Source organism: Agaricus bisporus (genome assembly GCF_000300575.1).
Source record: "Agaricus bisporus var. bisporus H97 unplaced genomic scaffold AGABI2scaffold_4, whole genome shotgun sequence".
NCBI lineage: Eukaryota > Fungi > Basidiomycota > Agaricomycetes > Agaricales > Agaricaceae > Agaricus > Agaricus bisporus.
This window is the reverse complement of record NW_006267367.1, coordinates 215,999-234,676: the sequence shown is the minus strand read 5'-3', so window position 1 is coordinate 234,676 and position 18,678 is coordinate 215,999. Positions and strand designations below refer to the sequence as shown.

The 18,678-nt window shown below is 46.3% G+C and overlaps 9 protein-coding genes across 9 annotated transcripts; 5 read left to right on the top strand and 4 right to left on the bottom strand.

The window, feature by feature from the left end:
* Positions 1-3,168: 3,168 nt before the first annotated feature.
* Positions 3,169-4,240, bottom strand: AGABI2DRAFT_191650 (hypothetical protein). Its single transcript, XM_006459750.1, has 4 exons — positions 4,149-4,240; positions 3,985-4,102; positions 3,671-3,920; positions 3,169-3,619 (listed from the first exon to the last, which is right to left on the bottom strand). Exons 1-4 carry the CDS (start codon positions 4,235-4,237, stop codon positions 3,258-3,260), a joined length of 819 nt encoding a protein of 272 aa, XP_006459813.1. The 5' UTR covers positions 4,238-4,240; the 3' UTR covers positions 3,169-3,257.
* A 102-nt stretch (positions 4,241-4,342) lies between these two features.
* On the top strand, positions 4,343-6,176 carry AGABI2DRAFT_191649 (hypothetical protein). Its single transcript, XM_006459749.1, has 8 exons — positions 4,343-4,423; positions 4,481-4,575; positions 4,627-4,727; positions 4,783-4,989; positions 5,051-5,206; positions 5,264-5,471; positions 5,526-5,875; positions 5,927-6,176. Exons 1-8 carry the CDS (start codon positions 4,359-4,361, stop codon positions 5,999-6,001), a joined length of 1,257 nt encoding a protein of 418 aa, XP_006459812.1. The 5' UTR covers positions 4,343-4,358; the 3' UTR covers positions 6,002-6,176.
* A 42-nt stretch (positions 6,177-6,218) lies between these two features.
* On the bottom strand, positions 6,219-7,543 carry AGABI2DRAFT_202216 (hypothetical protein; the record flags this gene model as incomplete). The annotated part of the gene is made up of 8 exons (XM_006459748.1): positions 7,494-7,543; positions 7,404-7,445; positions 7,299-7,350; positions 6,919-7,243; positions 6,704-6,863; positions 6,534-6,646; positions 6,411-6,479; positions 6,219-6,359 (listed from the first exon to the last, which is right to left on the bottom strand). Exons 1-8 carry the CDS (start codon positions 7,522-7,524, stop codon positions 6,219-6,221), a joined length of 933 nt encoding a protein of 310 aa, XP_006459811.1. The 5' UTR covers positions 7,525-7,543.
* Positions 7,544-7,645: 102 nt separating this feature from the next.
* AGABI2DRAFT_184355 (hypothetical protein) lies at positions 7,646-9,105 on the top strand (the record flags this gene model as incomplete). The annotated part of the gene is made up of 2 exons (XM_006459747.1): positions 7,646-8,004; positions 8,069-9,105. 2 exons carry the CDS (start codon positions 7,646-7,648, stop codon positions 9,069-9,071), a joined length of 1,362 nt encoding a protein of 453 aa, XP_006459810.1. The 3' UTR covers positions 9,072-9,105.
* Positions 9,106-9,112: 7 nt separating this feature from the next.
* On the top strand, positions 9,113-9,773 carry AGABI2DRAFT_191648 (hypothetical protein). Its single transcript, XM_006459746.1, has 3 exons — positions 9,113-9,265; positions 9,317-9,425; positions 9,486-9,773. The coding sequence occupies exons 1-3, from the start codon at positions 9,140-9,142 to the stop codon at positions 9,605-9,607; spliced, it is 357 nt and encodes a 118-aa protein (XP_006459809.1). The 5' UTR covers positions 9,113-9,139; the 3' UTR covers positions 9,608-9,773.
* A 21-nt stretch (positions 9,774-9,794) lies between these two features.
* On the top strand, positions 9,795-10,796 carry AGABI2DRAFT_219178 (hypothetical protein). The gene is made up of 4 exons (XM_006459745.1): positions 9,795-9,952; positions 10,012-10,120; positions 10,187-10,291; positions 10,346-10,796. Exons 1-4 carry the CDS (start codon positions 9,805-9,807, stop codon positions 10,704-10,706), a joined length of 723 nt encoding a protein of 240 aa, XP_006459808.1. The 5' UTR covers positions 9,795-9,804; the 3' UTR covers positions 10,707-10,796.
* A 272-nt stretch (positions 10,797-11,068) lies between these two features.
* Positions 11,069-13,496, top strand: AGABI2DRAFT_219173 (hypothetical protein). The gene is made up of 14 exons (XM_006459744.1): positions 11,069-11,215; positions 11,273-11,374; positions 11,441-11,521; positions 11,576-11,642; positions 11,700-11,823; positions 11,883-11,984; positions 12,045-12,136; positions 12,188-12,250; positions 12,301-12,408; positions 12,467-12,608; positions 12,662-12,683; positions 12,735-12,780; positions 12,833-13,077; positions 13,137-13,496. The coding sequence occupies exons 1-14, from the start codon at positions 11,105-11,107 to the stop codon at positions 13,425-13,427; spliced, it is 1,596 nt and encodes a 531-aa protein (XP_006459807.1). The 5' UTR covers positions 11,069-11,104; the 3' UTR covers positions 13,428-13,496.
* A 262-nt stretch (positions 13,497-13,758) lies between these two features.
* On the bottom strand, positions 13,759-16,617 carry AGABI2DRAFT_202200 (hypothetical protein; the record flags this gene model as incomplete). Its single annotated transcript, XM_006459743.1, has 9 exons — positions 16,479-16,617; positions 15,939-16,426; positions 15,103-15,884; positions 14,762-15,049; positions 14,650-14,705; positions 14,502-14,590; positions 14,169-14,436; positions 13,876-14,102; positions 13,759-13,807 (listed from the first exon to the last, which is right to left on the bottom strand). The coding sequence occupies exons 1-9, from the start codon at positions 16,578-16,580 to the stop codon at positions 13,759-13,761; spliced, it is 2,349 nt and encodes a 782-aa protein (XP_006459806.1). The 5' UTR covers positions 16,581-16,617.
* An 899-nt stretch (positions 16,618-17,516) lies between these two features.
* Positions 17,517-18,643, bottom strand: AGABI2DRAFT_191646 (hypothetical protein). Its single transcript, XM_006459742.1, has 5 exons — positions 18,515-18,643; positions 18,447-18,458; positions 18,262-18,392; positions 17,818-18,201; positions 17,517-17,762 (listed from the first exon to the last, which is right to left on the bottom strand). The coding sequence occupies exons 1-5, from the start codon at positions 18,592-18,594 to the stop codon at positions 17,746-17,748; spliced, it is 624 nt and encodes a 207-aa protein (XP_006459805.1). The 5' UTR covers positions 18,595-18,643; the 3' UTR covers positions 17,517-17,745.
* Between the last annotated feature and the right edge of the window lie 35 nt (positions 18,644-18,678).

Here is an 18,678-nt window from a genome sequence, read left to right as displayed (position 1 = left end):
GGTCCAGGCCTTCCACAACATAGTCCCCACTCCCAACAAAGGGGTACACCCGTGTTCACCCCAGATTCAGTCGTCCCCCTATTCCCCTCTCCAGATATAAAATCTCCGGAACCCGTCCCTACCCATGTACACCTCGACGTTTCAAAAGTCTTCTCTCCACCTGCCGATCAACCCCAGAAAGGCTTTGATCCTATCCCATTTGCCCACCATCACCGAGTCGCCGATGGAAAATATGCACCCACCGGAAAGTTTGGTTTGCCCAGTCCTCCTCCAGACGACCTGTCCTGGAGAAATCGATACAACGTCCTCACGGATCCACGAGTCGGAATCGTCCGCAAATTAAAGAGAAAGCGCATGACTCAAGGTGGTAGGAAGGACATCAAGCAAAATCCTTGGATTGTGGAATTTGAAGAATGGGCTGCCCATCGGCCGTTTCTGGATGGTTCCGATGATGAAGACAGCCAATCGGACGAAGAGATGGAAGATGAGGATACCCCTGCTACTTCTCGTCCCAATACGCCTCCCCCTTCTTACCTTCCTCTCGGTCCCACTCTATTGCAAACCCATTTCCATCATGCGCATCTCCTTCCTCTGAGTAAACCCCTCCGTCCGCCTGGTTCTTCCATCTCAGGTTCCGCCAGCCAAGCAGCGGCAACCCCTGCACCCATCGCAAGTGTTCCTACACCCGTCTCTCCTGCCGCCGGCTTAGGTTTGACAGCAGAAAAATGGAGGATGCTTGAAGTGGTGGTAAATGTCCTTGCAAAGGAGGCTATTGAGAACGCTGTATGGCGCGACGCGTGGTCAGCAAGCAATGCTTTTGCCAAAGGAATGGAAGGCAAAAGACTCACGGAAATATGGGTCAGTGACGTCAAGATGGTGGAAAAGACCTTTGAAAGTTTGGACGATGTCGAATGCTTGTCGATGAATGACCTCTTTGGATCAGGTGCGTCTCCTTGAATTTCTTTTTTTCTGGTCTTTCTCTGACATGCCGAGTTTTCAGCTCGAACTATGGAGACACCAAAGATCACATTAGGCAAGGGCGAGGCCATCATCAATATCCTTCCTCCCGCTCTTCGGTTTTGGGAGAAACTTGGCTTGGGACCGAAGAATGGAGAAAAGAATGCGACTGTGTATACACTCTTTGCAGATGATGGCGACCAATATAGGCACCGTGAAGTTGTGAGTTGGCTTGAAGGTGTTCGCACTGCTTACGAGGTGAATAACTATATTTCTTTGGAGTGATTTTTTTCCTAAATTCTTTTACATAGGTTAAGCATTTGGGCATGCTGGAACCCGGAACCTATGTCAAAGGTGGGCTGTTTCAGCTCAAGTTTGACGTCTCTTTCAGAAAACACTTTGGTATGTCACATCCGATTCGTGCTTTCCTCCGTCTTACTCACTTTTGCAGATTCGTTCATATCAAATATAAGTGGATCAACAACTCCGATTATCCTCTTCCTAGTCGTGCCTGTTACTCTGATGACGCTGTCCTCTACAATTTTTCGCCGGATTCTTTCCTCGATGCAGAAATCCATGCGGGCGCATCCCTCTAGTCAAATCATAGTCCAACTAGTACCAGAGCATGTGATCAATTATATGGAAAATGATCCGGCGAGTACCAGCCAACTCGAGTCTTTCTGTATGAATCTGTACAACCGGATACTCGTTCCTACCGAACAACCACTGGCACGCCGATTCTCACCCGACAACACCCCTATATCCATCAAAGCATTACTTCAAAAACCCATATTTACACTTACAAGGCCAACATATAATACCGTCACATATACACGAGCTGCATTCTCTTCGTTGGATGTTTTGGATCGATATACATTATTGCATGTTGGATATCGGATAAGCTCATGTGGGAAATGGGCTATGGCTGCGTGTGTTGATCAACGTGGAGAGGCTTGGGAACATGCGGTTTGGCTTTTGAATCAAGATGTGGATGGTGAAGGGAATGGTGGTGTTGCTTCTCTTGGAGGTAGTGAGGAAATGTTGGTGGTGAAGAGAGTTTGGGATTTTGTTGCTGGGTTTGCTGTTAGAGCGGATGTTGAGTGGAGGATTGTGATTTCGAAGCTTGGGATAATGGAAGAGGCGGAGTTTGCAGGTAAGTTTTTCTCCATTTTGTTGTTCTTGTTTCATACTCAATCTTTTTTTAAAGCATGGTCAACACTTTTACCCACTGTGCTTGCTATGGATTATCCTCGCTCTGTCCACATCTCGCTTTTTTGTGTTGATCCAGACACACCCTGGTTATTTACCAAATTCGACACGACTATGTTCGGCTCTCGATCTGACGACAACAAACACAATACGGTGTTCTCAGATATATCAAGTACGACCTACGCGGTCAATTTGAACATTGTTCTTCCTATCGCTATTCCCCCATCCCAACTTGATATCGGTATCTCCCTACCCTACGTTGCTGATCCGTCCGGTACGAGTAATGATGGGGATCCGGAAAGTACCGATTCGCCTCCTGCGACCGCAACCCATCCAAACACTCCCCCAACTGTTCCGTCCAGTATACCCTCAAAAATCGGATTAATGCCTAAATCGACATCATGCCTTATACGTGTTCCGCGTTCTGCACCTCTCACTTCGATAACCATGCTCCATATTCATCTTTTATCGACGTATTCGACTTCCTTGCGGGAAGAAGATAATAACAACAACAACAACAACAACAATAGTAATAATAATAGAAATAATAGCAAGACCGATATGTTGGATCCGGGAGTGATTCTTTCGGATGTGACGCATAATTTTTACGAGTTGAGTGTGTTGGCTCAGTTGCAGTGGAAGCTGTCTGGGACTGATGGTGGTGGCGGTGGTGGTGGCGATGGTAGGAGTGGTGGTGGTTGTGGTGATGCCAGATTCAGGACGGGAGCCAACCCGATTTTACCTGTTCATTTGGCGATGGTGGATGTTATGGGTCAAGTCACTGATGGTGCGGATTGTACTGAAATTGATTCGTGATGAACCCTTTCGCTTGTTTCTAATTTATCATTCGTTCTACTTGTCTATATCTTCGTCTTGTGTTTTCTTTCTTTCTTTCTTTTTCTTTGTCTTTTTTTTCAAGTTGTCGCATTCGCAATGTAGAGTATCTTGTCGCAAAAGAGTCTAGCCTGTTTTGTAATTTGTCCTCCTAATCTGTCTTTGTAGTCACACAATAGACATATACATGGCATTCGCAGCAAGAAGGATAAGATATCCAAATTAGTAAAAGAATAAAAGAGTTCCTCAAGTATCTCCTATTGGTTCTTTCTCTCAACTGCACTATAACCCTTTGGAGCGTCCATACGAATGGGTGTTTGGATACTAGCCAAAGCTCCAACACCGATGAATAGAACAGGGAGGAGAATGAAGAAAACGAGGAGGAGAGCGGTAATCAAGCCGGTTGTGAAGTATACAGTGGTGTTGACATCTGTAATGGAGGCAGTGGGGTTGTTGACGGGTATTTGAGAAGTGTTGGTGGTGGTTTCTATGGTTGGACGAGGGGGTGTTTCTGGAGATTGACGGATGTGGAGGTTTGAGAGGCCAGGACCGGTGTAGATGATGAAGTGGGAAGGGAAGATGGATGAAATGGTCGAAAGCTCTGCTGCAAGTGAAGCTTCTAAAGGAACCGGTTCAATTCGTTTCAGTCAAACAGTGAAAAATTAACTACCGTGTTTTTCAATATCAGCGTTCTCGGGCATTTTCAAGCACAAGACGTGTTTCTGGCCTTCCTCGAGTGAAACGTCACCCGATGATGACGGTCCAGGTGTGTAACTCAAGAAACGGGCGTTACAGCGGGACGAAAGACTTTCAGCTGTAACTGGTAAATTGAAAGAACCGGATAATTTGAAAGAGCGTGCTGAGGGTGCTGAAGAGATGCTGCGCGAGATGACATGGGATGAAAGCCCATTGCGGTGGTCCTGAAGAAGACGAAAGTTCAACTTAGGAAACATGCTTGTGATAAGATACAATGAGGAGACGTACTCCTGGTTGGTCAATGAGGACGATAGCGTCAAAATCACATAATTGGTCGTTGTTTAGGATGTGATTGGTGAACTTGGACGTCGTGAGAGATGGTGGAAGCGCATCGAGCGCAGTCGACCTACTTTTCGTTAGCCATATCACCCAACTTACAAACTGAATATTACCCTGAAGAAGACCAAGCAACGAGAGAAGTGTCCGCAAAGGCAAAAGTTGCAGAGACGAGGGCGACGAGGAATCGTTTGGCAGCCATCATGAAGGTTTCTGCAATGCCGCCCGTCCCAATCGGGTCACATTGGGCGGGAAACACGTGATTTGATGTGAACGGAAATTGAATTCCCGGAACTCGATTGCTTTTTGATTTCTCTCCCTTTACAATGTTCAGGTCTGCTGCTTTTCGCGCTTGCTCTTCTCTTCGCCCCCGGTCTGCCCAAGTAGCAAGGTTTGTACAAGAGTATAATCCCTCTTTTGTCGCTTACAATATCTTCCTTATCAATAGGGGTTTCTCGACCTCGAGATGCATACGCAGTGATGCCTACGTACCAACATCGTTGGACACTTTCACAGAAGAGGAGCAGATGCTCAGAGAGGCTGGTATGTTTATTCCCAATTGTCTTTGATCCGTAAGGTATTCACCTTGCGCAGTTCGACGCTTCGCTGTCGATGTTGTCGGCCCCAAGGTCCGAGAGATGGACGAGAACGAAAAAATGGACCCATCCATCATCAAAGGTCTCTTTGAGCAAGGCGTATGTCTATTCCGTGCTACAGTCGTCGAAATTTCCAACGTGTTTTTCTATCTAGCTCATGGGTATTGAAATTGATCCGGATCATGGAGGCGCTGGGTCCTCATTTACATCTGCTCTCATTGTTATCGAGGAGCTTGCCAAAGTCGACCCTTCCGTCTCGGTTATGTGTGACGTTCACAATACCCTCGTCAATACCATTATCCGCAAACATGGTACAAAAGAACAACAGGACAAGTTCTTACCCTTGCTTGCCGAGTCTACGGTACGTCTGACTCATAATATTGTCTTTTCTTTTTTCCCTATACCTGAAACTCTCATATCAGCTTAGTTCATTCTGTCTATCAGAGCCCGCCTCTGGCTCTGACGCTTTTGCACTCCAAACACGCGCGAAGAAAGAGGGTGATCACTGGATACTCAACGGGTCAAAGATGTGGATCACGAACTCATACGAGGCAGACATCTTCCTAATCTTTGCCAACGTAAGTGTACCGGTTATTTCTGCGTCGCCAGTCAGATTAATCATACTTTCTCTAAAGATTGACCCTAGTAAGGGATACAAGGGAATCACCTGTTTCATTGCCACCAAGGATATGGGTATTAAGATTGCCAAAAAAGAGCAGAAGCTCGGCATTCGAGCTTCCTCGACATGTACACTAAATTTCGACGACTTGAAGATTCCTGCGGAGAACGTCATCGGTAGTGAAGGCAAAGGCTACAAAATTGCTATTGAAGTGTTGAATGAGGGTGAGTGAAGTTATTTCTAGTGATGTTCATTCCGTCTAACATTGTAAACACTAGGCCGTATCGGTATCGCTGCCCAAATGCTTGGTCTGGCTCAAGGTGCCTTTGATAAGGCTGTTCCTTATACTTACCAGCGCAAGCAATTCGGTCAACCTATTGGTACCTTCCAGGGAATGCAATTCCAGATAGCGCAAGCGGCTATCGACCTTGAGGCTGCTCGTCTGCTTACCTATAATGCTGCACGTCGCAAGGAAGAAGGCAAACCGTTTACCAAAGAAGCTGCAATGGCCAAATATTGGAGTAGTCAGGTTGCTCAGCGAGTATCTGGCTCGGCAATCGAGTGGGCGGGTGGTGTAGGGTTTACTCGAGAGACCGGCATTGAAAAGTATTGGAGGGATTCCAAAATCGTAAGCTTTCTCCATACCATATCTGCGAGGTATCGACTGACAGTGTTTCAGGGCGCCATCTACGAGGGTACATCTAATATCCAATTGCAGACAATTGCGAAATTCATTGAAAAGGAATACTCATAATCAATACTTCGTGGGCAGCGAGATTCTACATTCTTTAATTGCACATCTGGGACAGACTATTAAATCCTTATTTCCACTCGGGATTCTCACAACATACAAATTGATTGGAGTGGCGGTCTACATAATCTAACAAGACCGATTGAAATTAGCAAATACAATTGAGGGTGAATGTATGTTCGACTGGGGTATTCGAGAAGTAAGACCACACCGATATCTTCTAAGAATGTTCAACCTGACGGTTGGAGGCTCTCACAAACATGAGGAAACCTTCATATACTGCCCATCCAAGTGCAGAACTAAGAACTTTGCGAGACATGCGAAGGGAGGCACCGTCAAAATAGCCGGAAATGCCCCTTTGCTATAACCAAGGTTAGATATTGATGGGCCTATTAGGTGATATTGGACGTACATTCCAAATTGTACCAACGGTCTTGAAAAATCCGTGATATCTATCTTCTCGGCGCACTTGAATTTTGGTCTGCGCAGGTTATGTTAATTTTGAGTGGGTATCAAAGCCCAAGAAAGGACTTACCTTGATGACATCAAAGGGCTGGGTCACCATTGTCGCCATAGCACCAGCTGTTGCAGCTGAAATGCCATGGACGAGGGTAGAATGTGACGTGCTTGTCGGTGGAGTGAGATACACTTGAGGTAGCGAATGACGTTAGATGTGATTCATACTCAATAAAAATAAATCCGTACTAGCTTCACGTTTGATGCCTTCGTAGAATACGACGAAAAGACCTGCGTATGGTGCATCTCGTAGCGCTGAAGCCATGAAACCTCGTAATAACTCCTGAGGACCCTGCTTGGCTATAGAAGAGAGCGCGCCTCCTAAACTTTTGTAGGCGTACATGTCACTCTGCCTTCCACGTAAGAAGGTTTATGCTCGGATCTTGTAGATTACAATCTCATACCTCATACCGCGCTTTAAGGACTGAGAAGGGATTCAACAAGAGGCCTACCGCCACTCTGGTCGTCGCTCCAGCCAGTAGATTGCCGGTATTGGTGAGTTTAGGAAGAACTGAGGCATTGGGATTATCCGGGAATGGTTGTTGTCTGTAACTGGTGAAATAGGGTGAAGTCGCCATCCAAGTCCGAAGTTGGGTCAAACAAGTCATGTACATGGCAACACCAGGCACATTTCGCATTAGAGAAGCCTCTGTGCCGCGCCATAGTCCTTTCCAGCCACGGGTCGCCAAGACGTCTTGTAATGTGCCCGTGACAAGAGAGACACCGCGGCTGCATGGATTTCAATTAACGATTCGCGTGAAGGAAGACTTGAGGGGTCGCGCACTTGGATCGTATCCTCCCGTCGCCTTGTTGCATGCGAGTTTTCAACAAGTCAACTATTTTGATGATTTGTTTTTCGGTGGTGATTTTTTTAATGACATGGACCTACAAGGTTGGAGAAATGTTGTTGTGGCAAAGCCAGAAAGCGCGCCTGTTTGGGATGTGAGTATTTTGTAGACGCAGCATGCGAGTGACTGACCAGAGAACATCTGGTTAGTGACATTGCTCATGGCCAGGAGTCAGAACTTGGACAAAGGATGGATCAACTTCCGCTGATGCTATTGATCCGAGAAATACACCACGTGACCAATGGTGTCAGAAATTATTCTTGTTATCTCTCGTCTCTTTCTCATGCCAGTTCTCACCCAGCTCATCGACCAGGAGGTCCTCACTCTCCCCGAGTTCACTCTCGAATGTGGTACAACGCTCAAACAAGTACCTGTAGCGTACAGAACCTGGGGCAAGCTCAACGAAACCAAGGACAATGTCATGATTATCTGCCATGCATTTACCGGGAGCGCTGATGTGGAGGATTGGTGGGGACCGATGATGGGTAGGGGAAAGGCATTCGACCCGAGGAGATTCTTCATCTTCTGCGCAAATACTTTAGGATCACCATATGGCACTGCCTCACCGATCACAACTAATCCCGATACAAATCGCCACTATGGTCCCGCATTTCCTCCAACAACCATCCGTGACGATGTGTAGTACGCAGATTCTATCTTGAGCATAGACGCATACCAACTCACCTTACGTACTCCCATCCAAAAGTCTGCAGAAACTTGTTCTAGATCACTTGGGCGTCGCATCCGTCGCTGTCGCTATTGGAGGGTCCATGGGTGGGATGGCAGTACTAGAATGGCCTCTTTGCACTCCCCGAGGTTACGTGCGGCATGTCATTCCAATCGCTACCTCTGCTCGTCATTCCGCCTGGTGTATCTCTTGGGGAGAAGCCCAAAGACAGAGCATCTATAGTGACCCCGGCTATCACGACGGCTTCTACGAATCTCAACCGGCTAGTGGGCTAGCCGCTGCCAGAATGAGTGCACTTCTGACATATCGATCCCGTGATTCTTTTGAAACGAGGTTTGGAAGAAAACCACAAATCGACCAGGGTGGAATCATTACTCCTCCAGAGTCACCGAAAACCTCTGACGGTGGTGATGCTGTCGTACTCCACAATGATGGCCTCAAGAGCCCGAAAATACGGACTACTAGTACTATTGGCACTGATCTACTACAAGGCTCAACAAGCGACGGCACATCCACTCTCTCTTCTCCTTCCACCCCGAGGCCCCCAATCTTCTCAGCTCAGTCGTACCTACGATACCAAGGTGATAAGTTCATCGCCCGATTTGACGCCAACTGTTATATCCACATGACTCGAAAACTCGATACACATGACGTATCTCGTGGCCGTGTATCATCTAATATTTCCGATACCGAAGCACTCAAACGAGTGCTCGCAAATCTCCCTCCTCGGGCGCTTGTCATAAGCATTGCCACGGACGGATTGTTCACACCCTCTGAACAGCTAGAGATTGCAGCAAATATACCGGAAGCAGAGTTGGTTACCGTACCATCACCTGATGGACATGACGGTTTCTTACTCGAATTTGAAGTCATCAATGGTTACATTTTTAGATTTTTGAAAAGAGAGTTCCCTGATTATTATGTTATGGAAGATGAGGAGGGGGTAGATCCAGAGGAGGACTTTGCCATAAAGAAAACAAGTATTTTTGGGGAGGCTGAGGTAGACATAACGAGATGGTAGTAATTTATTCAATATATAGATCACATGATCCTGACTCGAGTACCACACCAACCACTTGGACGACAGAAATGAGCGCCCCAATTCCACCACAAGCCAAAGGCAAAAACCTTCGAGCATGTCTTCTCTGTTCTGTCGTCCTGACACCCACCGACTTTCGCAAAATCGGATGTCCAAATTGTGAAGAAATCATGCAGGTATGCTTTTCGTACTTGTATCGCTACTATCCTTGTTGAAGCCTCGTCCAGCTCAAGGGCAGCCCAGACCGGATACTATCGTGTACTACAACCAACTTTGATGGTGTCATCGCTCTTTTTGCACCTGACACCAGCTGGGTCGCCCGTTGGCAGAGAACAAGTGCGTTTGTCGACTTTTTTTCATGAGTTTCATTCCGTTGAGTTGAGACTCTCATTTTAGCGAATTACGCCCGTGGAATATATGCCGTTCATGTCAAAGGCCGTGTTCCGGACGACGTTGAAGCTGAGCTTGAGAATCGGGGAATAAAGTATCGACCCCGCGACTTGACCGACCAGGATTAATGCCACAGTTACTTTGGAAGTTACTGGGCCACCGTTTCTCTTCTTCCATCCCCCAGTTTACCAGCGCGGTTTGCTATGATACTACCGTCTATCTGTATAAAAGAGGTGTTATGAGTTAATCTGGCCAGGTATCATCAATACATATTACTTAAGAACCGCATGACTGCATTTTCGAAAAGCCCTCTCTATTCACAACGATGCCAACCGATAAAACCCAACCACGTTCGCGCGCACCCTTCATCGTCATCGAAGGACTCGACCGTTCCGGCAAAACAACCCAAGCCGCTCTCTTACATTCCAAACTCCAATCTTTGAATATCCCTACTAAACTGCTTAAATTCCCTGGTAAGAGTCAAGCAGAACAAATCAAGATATTGTATACCGAAGTGGATTTGCCTGCCCAGATAGAACGACACCAATCGGTCAAATGATCGACTCTTATCTACGTTCTCAATCTGAATTAGACGATCATGTTATTCATCTATTGTTTTCCGCAAATCGCTGGGAACTGGCGTACGTATCTCTCCTCTAAACTTTCTTTCAGTTTAGACGTTTATCTCTCACCATTTTACTTATCAGGTCAACAATAACAGACCTTCTACACTCGGGCACGACTATCCTTTGTGACAGATACGCGTTTTCCGGTATAGCATTCTCAGCATCCAAACCTTCTCTCATACAACAGTTCTCTTCTTCTAAATCAAATTCAACGTCAACGAATGTGCCTGAAACGACAAGAGACTTGGCAGCACTAGAGTGGTGTCGTGCACCAGATATTTCACTTCCCGCTCCTGACTTAACCATCTTCCTCGACTTCTCTCCAGCGGAAGCCCAGCGCCGTTCCGGGTACGGTGAAGAACGTTACGAAAAAATTGACGTGCAAAATCGTGTAAGAGAGATCTTTCATCGACTTGGTCAAGAAATGGTTCATAACGACAATGATAATCACCGCCGAGATAGCAGTCAAGAGTGGGTGGTCGTGGATGCATCGAAAGATCGTGAGGTCATTGCAGACGAGTTGTGGCGACTTGTTGAACCCTTAGCGACAAAAGGGGTTGAGGGAGAGATCAAACAGCTATGGGAAGATAAACTACAATGACTCCTTGCCATGTGCTCCAAGTCATTGGTGCCATAGGCCCCTCGTTCAATGTAAATGTACCATTACACAAACATGAGGGGCTGATAACAGAACACGTGGAAAGCAAATCAAGGCGGCAAGAATGTTCCATTGAAGCACAACTCCACACCGGACTTCATATTTTAGCGGTCGAATTTCTAGCGAATTTATACAACACCACCCCATCATCATAGATTTAGGCTTCTATCAACTTGTGTCACACCGAACCATGTGCAGCTAATTTTATTGGATCCCGTCAATTATACCCACAGCAACTTCTTGGGACCTATAATGCTTAAAAGACCCCTGTTCTATTCTGACTTGGAGTCCCTCTCGCTATCCTAGCGCTCACTTCACTACTTTTTTTCATTTTCAATCAGATGGCTGTGAAGGCAGAGCACCATACTACAGCAATTCGTCAAGCTGACGAAGCCTTGCTAGCAGAGCTCGGGTACAAGCAGGAATTCAAGAGGGAGTTTACACCTCTTGAGGTGTGTTGATTCTTCCTCGCTATTGTTTGAAACAATTCCTACTTTCACTACCTACAGGTCTTTGGGATTGCGTTCTCTATCATCGGACTTATGCCCTCTATATCGTCTGTGCTATTCTATGCTATTCCTAATGGAGGTGGTCCCGCCATGGTCTGGGGAGTACGTGCCTTCTTTGAGTTGACATTTCCCGCGAATTGCTATCCTGACGATGCTTTGCCGTTGCAGTGGCTAGTTGCTAGTATCTTTATCTTCTGTGTGGGGCTATCACTCGCGGAACTTGGGAGTGCAGCTCCCACTTCGGGTGGTGTAAGTTCGGCTTCCATTCTTTCTTCATGCCTATCCACCCACCTTTGATGATAGCTATATTTTTGGACTTATTCATTGGCATCACCATGGTCGAGGAACTTCTTATCATGGATTGTCGGATGTAAGTTCCGCATAACTCGCAGAATTGATTTTGTTTTACGAAGATCGCACATTGCAGACTCCAACACAATCGCATCAGTGGCTGCTCTCGCCTCAATCGATTGGGGCGCTTCAGTTCAAGTCATGGCTGCCATTAACATCGGAACAAACGGCACTTTCGAAGCAACGACTAGCCGACTCTTGTGAGTCCTATCTTTAGAATTGTGATAACTGTAACTCCATCGAGGCTGAACTCCGTTAGTGGTATATATGCCGCCATCATTATCAGCCATGGTGTCGTGTGCTGTTTCGGAACGAGGGTGCTGGCACGTTTGCAGACAGTATACATCGTACTCAATGTCCTGTGCGGCGCTTCACTCTTCTTCTCATTCTTGTGCTAAAAGAATTGGCTTCACTCCTCCAGTTTTTGTGTCGCTATTATAATTGCTCTCCCCATTGCAACCCCGAAAGAGTTTCGAAATACAGCTAAATTTGCGTTATGGGATTTCACTAATTGTGAGTGTGTGTAATCATCGAAGTGACACCAATGAATTCACCCTTCTCTAGTGAACGGCTGGCCTAACGGGTTCGCTTTCATCTACAGCTTCCTTGCTCCGTTATGGACCATTTGTATGAAACTCCCTCTCTAAGAAATGTGTTAACTCCATTGCATTTTCAAGGCTCGTTCGACTCGAGTGTACACATCAGTGAAGAAGCCTCGAATGCCGCAGTAGCTGTCCCATGGGCAATTGTTGGAGCCATCGGTATTGCAGGGCTTCTAGGTTGGGGTAAATCCCTTTATTATAGGTGTATCAGGAACTGGTGCTGATCAAATCTTGCCAAAAGCTATCAACATGGCTCTAGCGTTTTGCATGGGAACCGATCTTGAAGCTTTAGCGAACAGTGATCAGCCCATGGCTCAAATTTTTAGAAACTCATTCGGCGAAAAGGCTACGTTGGGCATCTGGATTTTGGTTGTCCTGATTCAGTGTGTATTCCCTCTCCCGATGGTTCGATATAGTATTGACTTTGAATATCAAGGTACATGATGGGGTCGAGTATGGTGAGTACCCCATTTTCATTCCATATAACTCCGGAGTAATGCTCTCCATAGCTACTAGCAGCCAGCAGACAAACTTTTGCCTTCAGTCGCGATGGAGGTATGTCTTTTATCTTCCGCCGCTTTGTCTTTCATCGTTAAAAGCGCTCCAGCTCTTCCTCTTTCAAAATGGCTATACAAGATGAATTCATACACTCGAACACCCGTCAACGTCGTCTGGTATGATGCTCTCTTAGCCCTCGCCCTTGGTCTTCTCGTCTTCGCCAGTGACCAAGCCATCAACGCCGTCTTCTCGATGTCAGTAACAGCCGTCTACATCGCCTACGCCATTCCCATCGTTGTCCGATTCACGGGTGGAAACAAGTTCCAACCTGGACCATTTTCTCTTGGTAGATATGTTCGTTTTCTTTCATCATCACTCCGTATTATTGTTCTGACCAACCTTTTATGGATCAGAGTCTCCCGATAGCAATTATCTCTGTTACATTCATGCTCTTCCTGGGCATCGTCTTCCTTTTCCCCGAAACTCCGACTACAAATGCCACAGAAATGAACTACAGCATAGTCGTCATCGGTGGTGTCCTTGTCCTCTCCGTCCTATGGTACTACTTTCCCAAGTACGGTGGGGTGCATTGGTTCAAGGGTCCGATATCCAATATCGATACAGTCGTCGAACATTCCGATAGTTCGGTCACGCCTTCGAACGACGAGATGGATAAAAAAGATAGTGTGGAGGAAATAAAATAAACGAGCTTGTAGCATACAAATCATACTTACATACGTCCGTGAGCCAATGTTTAACAAAAAACCTTTCCAGTCACTCCATGGAACAAGGGAACCTCCAAAAATAGTGCAACTCCGAAGAAAAAGATAAGAACAGATATACATTAAGCGACCTTTAGCATAAGGGGATATATCATACATAGAATACATTCGAATTTCCGGGGACATCTATGGTATGATGCACATTCCAGCTTTAGAAATCACAAACAGGTTAGTCGGAACGAAATGATATGCGGGATAGTCGGTAACGTGGGGGGATAATGCATCCAGAAAAATAATGCCAATGTGTTTTGAGTTATAGTAAGTCGTGAAGAGCTTTGTCATATTGGTGAGGCATATGTGCACTATTTCAGCGGGCAATCGCAGTCAGTATTTGATGCATTTGCCAGTCATAAACAAGGGTAGGACGTACGTGAGCATATTTCTCGCAAAAACAATCTGACCAAAGATTTTCTCCACATCAAGCACTTCGAACAATCTTAATTTATCTTTCTGACCCTTTTCATTGTTCTCCTTTGGCTCTTTCTTCTGGTGTGATGGATGCAAGTCACTATCCCTCATAGCCCAAAGGACCCGTCCGGGGGGCAATAAATCTTGGTATTGCATGTTCGCTTCTAGCGTCTTCCTCACTGCCACCAACTAGATACACCCATACTGTTATCAGTACTCGAAAGCAAATGGAGGTCCAAAAAAAAACAGACTAACCCAATCCATATCTTCTTTACTCTGGTTATCTGGAGCCTCCTTCCATCTCCTCGCCCGACTAGTAACAGCAGACCACCCATCTTCCTTTAACTTTACTCCATTCGTCCCATACACGTGTTTTCCCTCCTCCGCTTCACACAACCATGAAGCGGCGCTCCGTAAATTACGAACAGAACCCAACGAAAGCCTCGTGACGACATCATTGGAATATACAAAAGAAGTGATTAGTTTATTCGCAAGTTGACTAAGTTGAGCGTCTACCAGTGAACTGAAAAAGAGTTAAGAATGTTAACGGCTGATCACGCAGCTCATAGTAACAAATATAGTACTCACGGTGGCGCAAAACAATAGACATACACTCTCCGGCCCACTGGAAGACCGCTGGATCTTACAGTAAGGCATGTACTAGGATCTGCCCACATCTACCAGTCGTCCACGTCTCAATTATCACGGCTCGAACCAGAAATATATTAAGACATACCAGCCCTAAGATAGCAGCAACACCCGCTCCCAAACTGTGTCCGCAAAGTACCAGATCTGAAAAATACTTGTATCAAGATTACATCCACGCCACAACACGTACAAATGCTCACCAAAACCTGGATTATGATACAACGCCTCCTGAACGGCCAGCTGCACGGGTTTCCCTGATTCACCCATGGCTTTGGCCATCCGGAGCATACCAGAGTGCACATTGTAAGATGGACCTTTCTGACTTTCTTGTTCATATTGTTTGGTACTCGGAGATGTCATGTAATCGCCAGGAGTCTCTATAAACTCGTAGTCCTCCTCGTCAATGTCTGCATCCTGAGTCCGAGCAGGCTGGAAAGGTTCAGGATGGCAAGTCAAGTCAACAGCAATTTCATTGAGTGACATTGTCCCTGAAATATTGAAAATGTAAGACAGCGAGTGCTTAAGACCATGAATACCCTACCTCTGATAACAAGCACAACCTGTCCCCTGTTATAATCAGTGAGGACCCAAAACCTCGGCATGAGATGCTCAATCCCGACTATAGCAGTCGACTTTGTTTTTTGCCTCTTTCTATCTTCCGATTCCTGGTGCTTTCTCATTCTGATACTCTCCTTCCGTTCTTCATCAGTAAGCGCAGACTCAAAGATCTCTTGATCATGTCTGCCCATCAGTTGACCCCACCATGAATATTTCGACTGCGACGAAGAGATCATTTGCTTCCTATTATCTCCAGCCGCTTCCGCTTCTGCAGCATCAACAGCGACCTCAAGCTTTGCTTCTTCTTCCAACTTCTCTCCTGCCTCTCCCTTCTCCCTCGGTCTGATATCTGGCGTTATGCCAAAGAATAAAAGTGAAGCACCACCATAACCTGCCAAGACCATTTTAGATAGACGACGAAGAGTTGCTTTGAGTTCGTCGAGGGGGAGTAATTGGGGTTCATTTGAAGCAGAAGCGGGGGACGAATAAGTCGGAAAGAGGGAGTGAATGGAAGCAGTAGGAGAATGAAGAAGTTGGAGTGAAGGTTTGCGAGTTAACGATTGAAAAGATAACATAGAATGTGAAGCAGTTAGAGTTGGATGACTGGTAGTCATCGTGAGAGAAGAAATGGAAGATATGGTGGAATTCCGTGAGCGAGGTGAGCAAGGTGTGAGGATAGGGGCATCTCCAATATCTGCAGATATAATCTGAGGACCTCTGCGGCCAGGGAATATGACATCTGAAGTCACGCGAACCCTAGAGTTTCTTGAAAACAATTCAGTGGGGATAGCCAGAGTTAACGATTTTGAAAGGCGGTACCTTCGAGGTCTACGTAGGTGTTCCCGCTCAACTGTCTGCTTCTCCATGACATCAAGCTCTTTAAGATATTTAAACCAGTGCTTCTCTTGCCATTCCTGCGTTACACCTTGTAGAGCGACCCAAGCAACGACTGCTCTGGCAACTTGTGTAAGTCCATAGCTGTTCACTGGCGAAATGCTGTCCGAGTCCGACCACTCTCTTTTGACCAGAGTGATGAAGGAGGCCAAGGAAAAACTAGCCTCATTGCTGCCGGGGAATATGACGGACAGGACGTTGATAGAACTATGTGCGGCCATGAGAGAAGTTGAGGTGAGGTATTCGGATAAGTGGATTGGTGCGAGGACGAGTTGTTCAGCCAAAGAGAAGGCTGAGTGGACTGCTGAGCCAGCAACAGGACCCAGGACAGGGCCTCCACCAAACAGAGCATAGTCGACGACACTGGTGGTGACGCCAACAGCGGTGGTAGCCAGGCTACGACCGACATGAAACTAAGTACGTCGTGTGAGTGGTGGATGTAGAAGGAAAGAATGAATGACATACGGAGAGACGAGTGCCACGTTTTACGGTGTCGAAAGCGACGGTGGTTGCGAACGAGGCGAGGTCGATGCCCTGGCGCGAATAGACATCCCAGTTGGATGACATGAGAGGGCAGAAAGCTGCAGCGTCACTATTCCTCCCCAAGATACTAATTAAGGTCGACTTTCATTCATTTCATGTGATTACACAAAAATCCAATTCAAATCCATTCATCAGATGCGCGCGCCCATTTTGGCTGTCGATGGTCCTCTGAGGTTCATTTCTGGTGCTTGCTCCAGTGATGTCTCCAATTCTGCTGTTGAAGCCATGGCACCCCAACTCACATCATCCCCAATCACTTAACATCGATACAGTGTTTATACGATCAGATCAGCGATCCCATCTAAATTCGTACATGTCCAGTTCACTACTGCGCGTTGAGGCGCGTCTCATCGCCCCCCTCGTTTCAATCATACAGTTAGCCTATCAGGGGATACAAGCCCAACGTTTTTGAAGTTTCTGCTGTGTCCTGCAGCAGCCTGTGTGCATTGGGCTCCCTGAAGCAGCCTAAAGAAGTCGACTCCTACGAGTTTCTCCTTTTGCGTGTCTCTTCGAACTCGCCTGCACTGAATACTGGAATTTGGGAATAAAATCTCATAGAAACTGGCGGGGCAAAAATATTATATCAACTGGGTTTTCATGTATTCCAGCCAAATCCAGGTGGGCGGTGCATGGGAGGCCCAGCGCAAGCGTGGGCAGATACTTATATCTTCGGACTAACCAAGGAACATTGTAAAACTTTGACTTGCATTTACCGTCATTGGTCAAAGTTTCAAACTCCCTATGAGCGTAGTACACACCCATAGCATCCTCGGTTAGCCTTATCGCTCTATTCCACGCGGATCAGTATTTTTGGACAACCAGGTACAATGATTATCATCACAATGCTCACGGCAACATATTCAATATTCAATATCCCACCAATCAAAGCATTACACAATGTCAATTCAGGTACCACGCAGTGTAGTCCTTGACGTCAACAATCACGCGCATGCCCAAACTCCGAGTTTAGAATGGAATAATATTCACAGATAATCATATACACCGTTGTCCTACGAGAAATAACACCGAGGTTTGCATCTTATCGATGCCAAAGTAAGGAACATTGAGAGAGAAGAGAGAGAGAGAAAGAAACTGTAAAAGAAAAGATCTCCGATCTTTAGATCATAAGTATAACACATACGGTATCAAAACCCAACCGCGATAAATTACGCCAGAGCAGCTAGAAAAATCAAAAATCTCCTCCGCCTAATAAACGAGACTTAAATTTGTTGCTCTAAACGTAGAAAGATAAACGACTCACCATCATCATCAAACCCATCATCGATCGCATCAGCAACTAACAAACCACCCACCAATCCCGCACCACCAGCCAAAGCCAATCCCGCACCCGAACTTAAACCTCCTCCTCCCTTCTTCTTCGCAGGTTGACCATATCCATACCCACCGTGTTGTTGTGGTGGTCCATATCCAGGATAACCACCATAACTTCCAGGAGGAGGACCGTAACCAGGTTGAGGAGGCCAATAACCTTGTTGAGGACCATATCCTTGAGGTGGGTATCCCTGAGGAGGTACACCGTAACCTTGAGGTGGGCCACCATAATAACCTTGGGGAGGTCCATGATTCTGAGGAGGAGGGCCATAACCTTGGGAATGACCTCCACCAAATGAAGGGAATGATCCTCCTGATATTCAATGATAAATACTCGATACTCAAGATAATGATAAACAGGGCAACGACTTACGTGTACTGGCGTCATTCGGCGGTCCGCTACTATTGGGTTTGTTGTCATAAGGAGGAGGAGGCGGCGAAGCTACTCCCGCAGGATGTTCCCATGTTATCTTGGGAGGCTGTGCTTTGGTATCTACATAGAACCTGCAAACAACGTCTAGGTACCAATTATACGAGTCGATCGAAGAAAGGATTTACCATGTCTTGTAGCTGCAGAGTTTTGTTAGGTTATCATTGGAGTTGACTATGTATGATACGCCACATACTTGCTATCATACTGAGTAATCCAGCCATCTGGCAAGGGCCGTGTATCTGGATTCGACGAAGGAGCACCGTATTCTGACATTGCGAGAGAAGAGAAAGAAGATGGGCGGAAAAGGACTTTCGCAGTTCCCTTTTTATCGGAGAGCAGTTCAATTACTCATCCGAG

What these genes read in the sequence shown, in the direction of transcription:
- AGABI2DRAFT_191650 (XM_006459750.1), bottom strand. Translation starts at nt 4,237, where the DNA reads ATGATGGCTGCCAAACGATTCCTCGTCGCCCTCGTCTCTGCAACTTTT. An exon ending in TCCTCATTGACCAACCAGGA is followed by an intron (nt 3,921 to 3,984) that starts GTACGTCTCCTC and finishes CGTCTTCTTCAG; the next exon opens with GACCACCGCAATGGGCTTTC. An exon ending in CGCTGATATTGAAAAACACG is followed by an intron (nt 3,620 to 3,670) that starts GTAGTTAATTTT and finishes CGGTTCCTTTAG; the next exon opens with AAGCTTCACTTGCAGCAGAG.
- AGABI2DRAFT_191649 (XM_006459749.1), top strand. Translation starts at nt 4,359, where the DNA reads ATGTTCAGGTCTGCTGCTTTTCGCGCTTGCTCTTCTCTTCGCCCCCGG. An exon ending in CGGTCTGCCCAAGTAGCAAG is followed by an intron (nt 4,424 to 4,480) that starts GTTTGTACAAGA and finishes CCTTATCAATAG; the next exon opens with GGGTTTCTCGACCTCGAGAT. An exon ending in GCAGATGCTCAGAGAGGCTG is followed by an intron (nt 4,576 to 4,626) that starts GTATGTTTATTC and finishes CACCTTGCGCAG; the next exon opens with TTCGACGCTTCGCTGTCGAT.
- AGABI2DRAFT_191648 (XM_006459746.1), top strand. Translation starts at nt 9,140, where the DNA reads ATGAGCGCCCCAATTCCACCACAAGCCAAAGGCAAAAACCTTCGAGCA. An exon ending in ATTGTGAAGAAATCATGCAG is followed by an intron (nt 9,266 to 9,316) that starts GTATGCTTTTCG and finishes AGCCTCGTCCAG; the next exon opens with CTCAAGGGCAGCCCAGACCG. An exon ending in CGCCCGTTGGCAGAGAACAA is followed by an intron (nt 9,426 to 9,485) that starts GTGCGTTTGTCG and finishes CTCTCATTTTAG; the next exon opens with CGAATTACGCCCGTGGAATA.
- AGABI2DRAFT_219178 (XM_006459745.1), top strand. Translation starts at nt 9,805, where the DNA reads ATGCCAACCGATAAAACCCAACCACGTTCGCGCGCACCCTTCATCGTC. An exon ending in TAAACTGCTTAAATTCCCTG is followed by an intron (nt 9,953 to 10,011) that starts GTAAGAGTCAAG and finishes TTGCCTGCCCAG; the next exon opens with ATAGAACGACACCAATCGGT. An exon ending in GCAAATCGCTGGGAACTGGC is followed by an intron (nt 10,121 to 10,186) that starts GTACGTATCTCT and finishes TTTACTTATCAG; the next exon opens with GTCAACAATAACAGACCTTC.
- AGABI2DRAFT_219173 (XM_006459744.1), top strand. Translation starts at nt 11,105, where the DNA reads ATGGCTGTGAAGGCAGAGCACCATACTACAGCAATTCGTCAAGCTGAC. An exon ending in GTCCCGCCATGGTCTGGGGA is followed by an intron (nt 11,375 to 11,440) that starts GTACGTGCCTTC and finishes TTGCCGTTGCAG; the next exon opens with TGGCTAGTTGCTAGTATCTT. An exon ending in GCAACGACTAGCCGACTCTT is followed by an intron (nt 11,824 to 11,882) that starts GTGAGTCCTATC and finishes GAACTCCGTTAG; the next exon opens with TGGTATATATGCCGCCATCA.
- AGABI2DRAFT_191646 (XM_006459742.1), bottom strand. Translation starts at nt 18,594, where the DNA reads ATGTCAGAATACGGTGCTCCTTCGTCGAATCCAGATACACGGCCCTTG. An exon ending in GCCGAATGACGCCAGTACAC is followed by an intron (nt 18,202 to 18,261) that starts GTAAGTCGTTGC and finishes ATTGAATATCAG; the next exon opens with GAGGATCATTCCCTTCATTT.